Source organism: Syngnathus acus, chromosome 1, assembly GCF_901709675.1.
Source record: "Syngnathus acus chromosome 1, fSynAcu1.2, whole genome shotgun sequence".
NCBI classification, from domain to species: Eukaryota; Metazoa; Chordata; class Actinopteri; order Syngnathiformes; family Syngnathidae; genus Syngnathus; species Syngnathus acus.
In genome coordinates this window covers 9,103,016-9,112,638 of record NC_051087.1, presented here as the reverse complement: position 1 = coordinate 9,112,638, position 9,623 = coordinate 9,103,016, and the positions used below count along the sequence as shown (strand labels likewise).

The 9,623-nt window shown below is 40.9% G+C and overlaps 2 protein-coding genes across 2 annotated transcripts; both read right to left on the bottom strand.

Annotated features, from left to right (window-relative positions):
• Positions 1–3,448: 3,448 nt before the first annotated feature.
• On the bottom strand, positions 3,449–5,010 carry LOC119125278 (nucleoredoxin-like protein 1). Its single transcript, XM_037255594.1, has 3 exons — positions 4,665–5,010; positions 4,036–4,125; positions 3,449–3,929 (listed from the first exon to the last, which is right to left on the bottom strand). The coding sequence occupies exons 1-3, from the start codon at positions 4,985–4,987 to the stop codon at positions 3,596–3,598; spliced, it is 747 nt and encodes a 248-aa protein (XP_037111489.1). The 5' UTR covers positions 4,988–5,010; the 3' UTR covers positions 3,449–3,595.
• Positions 5,011–6,146: 1,136 nt separating this feature from the next.
• LOC119125273 (nucleoredoxin-like protein 1) lies at positions 6,147–9,439 on the bottom strand. Its single transcript, XM_037255581.1, has 4 exons — positions 8,406–9,439; positions 6,722–6,984; positions 6,542–6,631; positions 6,147–6,451 (listed from the first exon to the last, which is right to left on the bottom strand). The coding sequence occupies exons 2-4, from the start codon at positions 6,955–6,957 to the stop codon at positions 6,175–6,177; spliced, it is 603 nt and encodes a 200-aa protein (XP_037111476.1). The 5' UTR covers positions 6,958–6,984; positions 8,406–9,439; the 3' UTR covers positions 6,147–6,174.
• Positions 9,440–9,623: the final 184 nt, after the last annotated feature.

Sequence of the window (9,623 nt, the reverse complement as noted above, 5' to 3'; positions counted from 1 at the left end):
AACTGCTGTGGAGACATGAAATCGTCATGAAACGCAAAACCTGCTTTATGTACAGACTTGTTGCTATTTCACAGGTAATCAAATGTACTATTTTTTAATGTCTGAACATTTTAGCTGCATTTTGGTTCATCTGTCTCTGTACTTGTGAAGTAGTTCTTGAACACAATTACCATCTCAAATAATAATTCTTTCTCAAGTACCACCAGCAGTGGACAGAAAGTGTCTGCAGGGTAAACAAACAACAAGTTAGGGGGAAAAAATGAAACTCAAAATTCAAGTGCACCAATGTACAAGTCCAACAAAAACGACCAAGCATTGCCTTTAAGTACTGATAAAAGTTTTATGAAGATGACAGTTTTAGTCTAGATCATATTTCTGGTTTGAAATCCAATCAAATCAGAGGCTACTAGCGTTAAGAAACAACTCCATTCATAGCTATAAATGTAGCCACATTCATTTAAAATGTCATGCTTTGGCGCTTTGTGCATTAAATATGAATACTAATATATTGGAGAGAAAGAAAAACTGCACCAATCAATGGAGCTGATGGAACACTGCCCCCTGCCCCTAAGGTTCTACAAATTGCTGGCATTGGGCCAAAATCTTATGTCACTCTTTAAATTTAATATTTTTTTTCCGCAGAATTAATAATACTGGCCGGTCCACACGTATGGGTGTTATTTTTATTTTTTCTTTACAAATTAATCTTTAGCGTTGATCATGGCTAATTACTATTTTTAATGACTCCTCAAATGTTATGATTTTGGAGGTTTGAGAATTCCGCCTAGTGGTATATATATCAAATGACAACCAATTTGAAACGTTGACAGGGATATACTGTAAGAATCTGAGTTCATGAGATTTTTTTTAATGTAATATTACAATTGCTGCTAAAATTACAATCTGGTCTAGATTGAACTCGCATTTACATTCATAAAAACATTTCCCCATCCAACCATTTTCTGTTTGAGTTGTCCTTATTGGAGTTCCCAGTAAACTGGAGGCTATCTAAACTGACTTTGGGAGCGAGCTGGGATATAACCTCAATCAAGAAACCAATCAAAAACAATAGTACGACAACATGACCTTGAGGTTGGGCAAGAGTTGAGAGAGATTGTGTTTGTATTCATCAAAAGTGTAAAGACAACAATAGGAGATGGTTTGAAATATGGAAATGACACCAATTTATCTTGTGACTCTCGCCCTTGCAGATGTATGTTATTCATTGAGTTTCCTGCAATCACTAATCCAACACACAGGCATTAGCAATCTTCAAAAGTGTGGGAAATGTGAAAAGCCTTTCAGAACAGAGATCAGGAAATGTTGCAAAGCAATTTGAAGCACCACCACCATCATCATCGTCGTCAGTGTGGAAACATGAGGACCTGAGCCTGAAGGAAGATGTGTCACAGTCAATAGGAAAGCACTAATTATGTGAAAGTCATAGACAAGAGATTCCGACTAAAACTGATTGCCTCTTGTGTAGCCCAAAAAAAGGAGCCCGACTTCATCGAATAAACATACAAGCACAACATTCACTGACAAAATTATCCTAATGGCAATGAATAATTCATCGCTGTCTCAGATCTCAGACTAAACATGACATGTTTTGATTGGATGATGCAAATGGCTGGCTTCACACTTCAACATGATTCTTCATACCTCTGCCCCATTTACGGCTCCACAACCTGCAATAGGAACATTCTCCTCACAAGCAACATGAAAGCCAAAGTGAGATTCGCATTGGTTATTGTTTGGGGCCTTTTACGTTACTTACTACAATAATTGGTGGCTAGCAAATCAATACGGAGTCTTGTTAGAAGAGCGTGCAAAGCCATTTCTGTAGTAAGACAGCAATGTAATCACACTCATCAGACTGGCATTTCAACAACATCAATAGACGTCTGTATCTGAGCAAATAAGGGTTTGTTTGTATGTTTGTATGTAGGGGGGGGATTGTGAAGTCAGTTGAAACTTCTGACAGAATGCATTCAATCACTAATCCAGTAGCAAAGGCCAAACAATAATGCCAAATAGCAGTGACGTGCGGTGAGGTTCATGACTGGGAGGAACTGACGTCACCCCCGGTAAAATTTGTCCGACACCTCACCGTGTCACAAAAAAAGATTGGGGAATGCTGCTCTAGAGTGGCTTATTCATTATTTAATTTGAACTAATCAAAATCTCATATCAGCAGTCTTCACACATAAAAACACTCAATAAAGCACAGGGAATCAAAAACGATTTCGATCGTGCGTACCACTCCGTTCCGAATCCCGTTGTCCGAATCAAACCTTTTAACTCCGGAGTTGCTCTTCCTTTCCTGATGACCTCCTGCTTCGATCGAAAATCCATAGTTGAAAATCGTTTGGATATGTAATCCTCCATTGTAAAACAAAATGTAAAAACGGGAGAGAGAGAAAAAACCCGAATGTAAAACGAAATAAATGGACGACTGCTCCTCAGCTGTTCACTGTAAATTTGAATTGGAGATCTCTTATTCTACAGGTAGGCGCAGGAAGCATCCCGGGATCACTAGCACCCCCTGCCATAAGGGGGACTTATGAACCTTTTTTTCGTCGCCTGGTCTCTTTTCAAAGCAGTTTTGTTCATCTAAAAAAACACGACGTTACAGACAGATGACATAAAACACTAGATATTATATACATCAGCTTAACTACAGAAATTAGTTAATATAGCCACAGTGTTTGAACACTTAAACAGCGACATAAAGACAGAGAGCAGTTCAGTCTAATTGCATAGCCCGTCAACATAGGCAGTCGTGTGATTACGCAATCCTCAGAGGAGGCAAGGCAGGAAGTTGGCTCCTCCGAGCGAATCGTCTTTGGTTTTAAAATAACGATAAAAATTCAGCGATTTTGGTTCAAAATGATACAAAACTACTGAAATTAAAAGGAAAATGACTTTATAATAAAAACAATTGAATTTGCTTTTCCCCTTTTCCTCCCTTGCCTCCTCAGACCGCACGTCCCTGCCAAATAGAGATTATACTACTATAATCAGGCCAAGTTTGAGCACAGTGGTTGTAAACTAAGACTAAGATCATGATTATTTTCACATTTTTGTAACATTGTTTTTTTGGTGGTGTGCCGTTTTCTAATGTAAATAAGGGATGGGAAACACTGTTAGAAGCATTTCCAGAGAAGCCATGTTAACTGCGGTTTAGTTCAACTCACAATGGCATGAGATTTGGACCGCTGACAGGAAGGAGGTGATTAGAATTGCAGCAGAGCATGAAACAATCATAAATAAAAATGGTGAAGCAAAATACTGGCACATTTCAAAACAGCCCCGAATGTTTGTGTTTTTAATTCCAGTACATTGGAAACAATTTGTGTCACCAGTGAAGCAATTCAATGCAATTTTTTCTCAAATTACATACTGCATGTGACGGTTTTGTGTGACATTATAAGTATACATCAATACATACAGACAAGTTATTGTCCAATTTTGGATGATACACGGATTTTTGGGCGGCGGGGGTGGCTGTAATCCCACTTAAATCAAAACAATGTGACAAATCCATATTGGTTAAAGTGGCAACATCATCATCGTTTTGTTGCTACTGTCCTTATCACCATAGTGAGCTGTCTCCTTTTTGATCCACCTCTGCATGATCCCCCACATCTCCACCCCATCCTTTTGTCTCATTCCTTTTCTTCTCATTCTCCACCTTGTACTTGAGTCTTCTCAAAGGATCGGTGAAACTGCGCATGGACGTCTCCTGAAAGTCCTCACTGATCATGAAGTTCCTGTCAATGAGCTCCGCCGCTTCCTTCCAGTTGCGGTAGCACTCCGGACCGAGGAGGATGATCTCATCTACTGCGTTTGGGGTGAGGACCGAGCAGTCGGGACGCAAGACCACCACTGTGGGAAGCTCTTTGATGTTAAACATGTCCTCCAGCTCCCTGTGGATAAACAATGCCAAATAGGTTTAGCCAGCTGTGTATGTTTACATTACAATCATCTTAAGCAGCAGGATGTGTATGAAGTCTTTTGGCCAGTACCACTTACCTCCTGTAGGGGTCCCCATAAGTGAGGAACAGGCACTTTTTGGGCAACTGTTTGAGAACGTCGAATTGATATTTTTCCGATTGGTCCAAACTCACAAACAGAACACAAAACACCCGTGTTAACTAAATACTCCAAGTCAAGGACGGTAAACCTAATGCTGGAGGGGGTAGGGGTTTTGCAAAGCCCAGCATGGCCGGGGCCGAACAGATGGTTTCGCCAGCCTAAATTTTTGTCAGACTTTGACGTTTTAGTACTCTTAGATTAACGATGTTCCCAGCCTTCCCTGTCACTGTGTCACCATGTTGCAATTTCATCGTATTAAAACAAATCTAAAAATATTTACTCTACATTAATCCTTCAACTATCACGGCCATCAATTTAACGGCGATATTCATGTCAATGTAAATCTCGTGCACAGCTCAGATGCCAAGACGTAGTATGCACTAGGAGAACAAAGGTCAAATGTCATTTGTCAATTGACAAATAAGGTGAGCAGCACCATTCCTAATTTCCAACTTCCAAAGTCTGCATGGGGTTATTGCACTATGCTCTGCTGAAATATATCTTTCGCTGATGAATTGTTGAAATGTTCATTGGGATTGGTAATACCGTATCTGCATCGGGTATACCTGATGTACAGGAGGACCAGCTGAGCAGAGCGATCCACATAGAACTCATCCGTCAAGCGTGTGAAGAAGTCACTGAGTTTGGGCGCAAATTCTCGACATCGGTCACATACAGCAGAAGCAAAGTAGAGCATCAGGATGCGGTTCTGTAGGCGAATGGCAATCTCATGTTCAGTGTCCAGCTCATCCTGGTCCCTGTTGTTCTTCACCAGGACCCGATCGACAAACAGGTCTACCATCATGAACTGTCTTGAGTCGGTGTGTTGAAGCTTCCCGAAAAATATATGGGTGCTTCTTTTATTGTCAGCATGAGAAGGATGCAACATAGCACGTGGCAAAGGGGAAACGAAGTGACGGATGGCTATGTTGCATAGTTCAATGCCAGTCTTTGAAATGAACTAATGAGTCTCCTCGCTGTCATTCTCATACAGCTCCCATTAATCACATGAGCACATCTCGCTTGCTGTTAAATCTGATAATCCTCATTCTTGCTTACCTCTATCTCACACTAGCAAATCCAAAAAGAGAACAACGTCCCCCCCACCCCACCCCGCCCCTTATCTCCTCTTTTGAGTTGTACTTGAATCATTCCCGAGTCTGTCTCTTCAAATCACATTCCCTCACCTACTATGTCCCCGCACCTTGATTGCTGTTCGCTCCAATTTCTTTTTTTGCGTGTCTGTTAGCACTGCATCTCCTCCCTTGTGTCTGGAAGGGCGGGGTGAGGTAAGGTGACAGAGGGAGGGACATAATGTGTGAATGAGTTTGGTGGGATATACATATACAACATACGTATATATTTGTGGGATTGGGGGGCATTGTTATATTTAAGACCACGCACACACGGACAAAAAAACCCTCCCAAAAACTCACGTATGATACAAGTACCACTGCAGCGTTAACACACTTTTACTAGAAGTATGAGTAGACAACAGTGGGAAAAACAAAGTATTGAAATTTTACAACTGGATGAACAATTTGAACAATCTTCTGGTTCCCTCCCAGACTGAAGTTTAAGTGTACTCAAGCTTGTCAGTTAAGTAACTTCTAACAGAATGGAAAAGATCTTCATTTTAAGATAAAGCTCAGAAAGTATACTTAGTACCTTTAAAGCAGTGTTCCTCAACCTTTATTGGGTCAAGGCACATATTAGAAATCATTTCACGGCACACCACCAAATAATAAGTGGATACTGAGGTCATGTGTATCTTTTGCTATCTAGTGGAAAAGAAATAGTTCTGTTTTTCTTTATATGTCACTGGCATTGGTAGATGAACAAAGATACATTATTTGTAGTAAATAAATACGGCTCGTCACTGACGGCGCCCCTGGCAAATAATATTTATATTCAAGTTGTGGGGCCCAAAGTGATCTCTTCAAATAGACCCCCAAATTCCCTAGCAGCATAGTTGGCAGTCCCTACAAAGTATGAGACACCAGAGAAGAAAATCAGTTCAAAATGGCAACTGTGGACTCTTGTGCCTTCACTTTCTTCATTAGCTTTCTCTCTCCTTTACAACCTCCACCATCTTTTTTTCCTCTTGTCATCATCCGTCTTGTATTTCAGCCTCCTCACAGGGTCGGTGGCGCTGCGCATATTCAAGTTGTCAAACTCCTCGTTGAGCATGAAGCTTCTTTCAACCAGCTCTGACGATTCTTGCCAGCTGTGGAAACACTCGGAACCGAAACGATAAATGTCTTGAACGGCATTCGGGGACAGGACGGAGCCATCTGGACGAAGGACCACCACGGTGGGTACATCTTTCACCTTGAACTTGGCTTGGAGTTCCCTAAACATATTTTTAACATTTAAATCACACACAAAATCATTTGCAACCTGTTGAGTCAATATTAAAAAAGATGATCCCCAACCCACTTACTTCCGGTACGGGTCCTCAAAGGCCAGAAACAGAACCTTTTTGTGCATCTCTTTGAGAAATCTTCCCTGCTGTTCCTCTGATTGGTCTAAGCTGCAGGGATGGAAATGAAATGTTCTAGTGAATATACATGAGTTCATTTTGTGTGAAGACGTATAAACAAGAAAATATGCAGGCAGAGACCTGATGTAAATGAGCGCCAGCAGTCTGGGATATTCAATGTAAGCCGGGTCTTTGAGTCGTTTAAAAAAATCGTTGAGAACAGGCACAAACTCCCAGCACTTGTCACATTCTGCCGATGCAAAGAGCAGCATGAGGATGCGGTTTTCCAGAATGCCAACAATTTCCCGCTCAGTGTTGAGCTCATCCTGGTCCCAGTTGTTCTCCACCAGACATCGGTTGAGGAAAAAGTCCACCATGATGGAAGAGAAGGATAGAAGATTCCTCTGGGGAGAGAGAGAATTCATCTTTACAATTGCGTTGCATTGGCTACAGTAATGTCAACTCTTATGATGAGATTATCCAAAGTCAGATACATGTGTTGTGTTATGAATGTTATTTATTCAAATTTGAACCATTTGCATGACATCATCAAGCCAACGACACGCACATCTTGGACACTGGTGCACACCCCATGAGGATAAAAACACAAACTGGTCTCTTATTAAGTCTAGATATTAGTAACCGATTCACTTGAACTTTTTTTTTTATAAAACCTCAATGAACTACAAGCAATTACAATATAAAAATATAAACTCAATATTTGCAATATAGTGAGCCACTTTGAGTTTCTACAATACATTTTGCCGAACTTGCCAAATTGTGACTTCTGAAATGTGTTTGATGACCACGAAAACGCAAAAGTATTTGATGATTATTTTGTTTTCGGATTTAAGCACGATAACGATGTCATGTTCACGAGTTCGCCAACTCCAATAATTTCATTCTGAAATTTATTTCAATGAAAATATAGTCATGGAAAATCTCTCATAATTAAAAGATAAATACAGTTCTGGCCCTGACATTTTGCCTCAAGAATTTCTGTTAGGAATGGTCTCATCAGGTCTACTGGATCAGTATGGAGTCTTACGAATAACTTTTGAAGTGACAAAAGCAATATATTTGTTTGATGTTGTTGGCTGTTTGTTGACTGACTAACCAGAAACTCATCAATAGTGGGTAAGAAATATTTTACGCTACCATGTTGCTCATACACACACCAATAAAGGTCCAAAATTAGATGATACATCTCAGTATCTTCAGGTAAAGTACTTTCCTGACCTCTTGATTACCTCCACTCCAGTCTAATGCAATGCTACTTAATGTCGGCATTATTGTGTTACGATCTATAGTGGGTCGCAGCCTTTTGGAATTGGGATTATGGTGTGGATGGAGGAAACACCACACAAGAAATACTTCTCTGATGTAGAAATAAAGTTGGGGGCGACATCTTCGAAATGTACTTTATCTGTCTTGGCCAGCCTGTATTTGAGTGTCGGAGGAGTCACTGCAGGTTGTGAATTGACAGTGATAACCTCACAAATTAGATTTGGCTCTCCGGCTTTCAGCTGATCTATTTGGGACTCCAAGTCGGTGCTGAAACATCCGAGGCTGATAGAGGAGAAATATGTTGGAAGCTGGACATTGCCTGGAAAAGGGGATTTACTGTAAGACTCGGAAAGGTCAAAGCTTAAATCTTACATTTGGAAAAGTAATTTTGCAATCATCCGGTTCACTTTTTGAAGCTCATTGATCCTGCTCTGATATACTAGCGCCACTGCCTTGTTTAGTTAATAGCTAATTTAATAGGCAATCAATCTTTGTACGTGTGGTGGCAGCTGAATACATCACAAGTAATTTACCTCACCTTGAATCTCCTTGTCTCAAATGTAGCCCAACTTTCTCCTCCAAGCCTTTGTATTCATCTTTGATTTGTTGACTCTCCTCCTCAGCCTTGTTCCCTTTCACCGCAGCCCATTTTTATTTTTCCCTTTCAGAGTCTCGTCTCTTCGCTCGGTGCTTTGAATTCAAACGACAGCAGGATTTACAGACGGAGATTACAAGTGGGTGTGTCCGTGCTGTAATTTAGCAGAGCAGAGGTCATTGTGTGGACTCTAAATACTCCGGCTCAGGAGTGGCAATCTTATTACTTCAGCAGAAGAAGGGAGGACAACAAGAATGAAGAAAGGGGATAAACTGGTTGACAGGGTGAGGACAAGACACAAGCCAAAAGAAACATTTTAACATAAACTGAGATACAATCTCCTCACATCGCCACACCGTGCTACCTGGCTTGTCACTCATTACCAATGTCAGTCATTTATCCCTCCGAGCATGACAATGATTCTTTTTGCATCCTCTTATCAAGATGATGTGACAGGCAAGATGCAGGGCATCACGGGAATGAACTGCACAAGTCAATAGTTTGATTGCGGCGCAGTTCTATCGCCACCGCCGAAAAGCGACTATTGATCTGTGGAGCCTTTTGCTGAAAACTAACCTGCGTTAATCTCAGAGAAAGGGCTGAGTTAAATATAGAGGTGAGGAGAGAGATCTAATAGGATTAGTCTGGCTCACATAAACCTCTGCAGTTGTATATGGAAACAGAAAGACACACGGGGAACACAAACACATCAATGCTCCTAATAGGTTGCGGTCAGACTACATGTAGCCATTTTGTTGGCTGATACAAATATTGTGAAAGTGCACAGAAGCTTGCACAGTCATAGATCACAAGTGAAGAGTGACTATAGGAGACTCTCGCAGTGAAGGATGAGAATAACAGAGGCCGACTGCAGCTTGGTGTCACCTGTGTGCTCGCAGCCATGCACCAGCAGCCACTAATTAAAAGACTCATATTGACATCATCACAACTGAGGCGGTTTGATGGAGCGCTTCTCCATCCATGCAGGGCCGCCTACCAAAGCAACAAAGAAAATATCAACGTGACTCTATATCAAATATTCTTGGATCCACAAAAAGCATCATTTGCAAACAACTGACACAGTTAGAAACACATGTATGAATTTACGATTTTCAAAGAGCAATTGAGTTTCATTTGACTGATGGTGAAAAAAAGCACGCA

Bases quoted from the DNA above. Each gene is read 5' to 3' on its own strand.
- LOC119125278 (XM_037255594.1), bottom strand. From the start codon at position 4,987: ATGTTGCATCCTTCTCATGCTGACAATAAAAGAAGCACCCATATATTT. The intron at 4,126-4,664 runs GTATACCCGATG...TCTGTTTGTGAG, and splicing joins CTGGTCCTCCTGTACATCAG to TTTGGACCAATCGGAAAAAT. The intron at 3,930-4,035 runs GTAAGTGGTACT...GTTTATCCACAG, and splicing joins TATGGGGACCCCTACAGGAG to GGAGCTGGAGGACATGTTTA.
- LOC119125273 (XM_037255581.1), bottom strand. From the start codon at position 6,957: ATGGTGGACTTTTTCCTCAACCGATGTCTGGTGGAGAACAACTGGGAC. The intron at 6,632-6,721 runs GTCTCTGCCTGC...CCATCCCTGCAG, and splicing joins CTGGCGCTCATTTACATCAG to CTTAGACCAATCAGAGGAAC. The intron at 6,452-6,541 runs GTAAGTGGGTTG...AAATATGTTTAG, and splicing joins TTTGAGGACCCGTACCGGAA to GGAACTCCAAGCCAAGTTCA.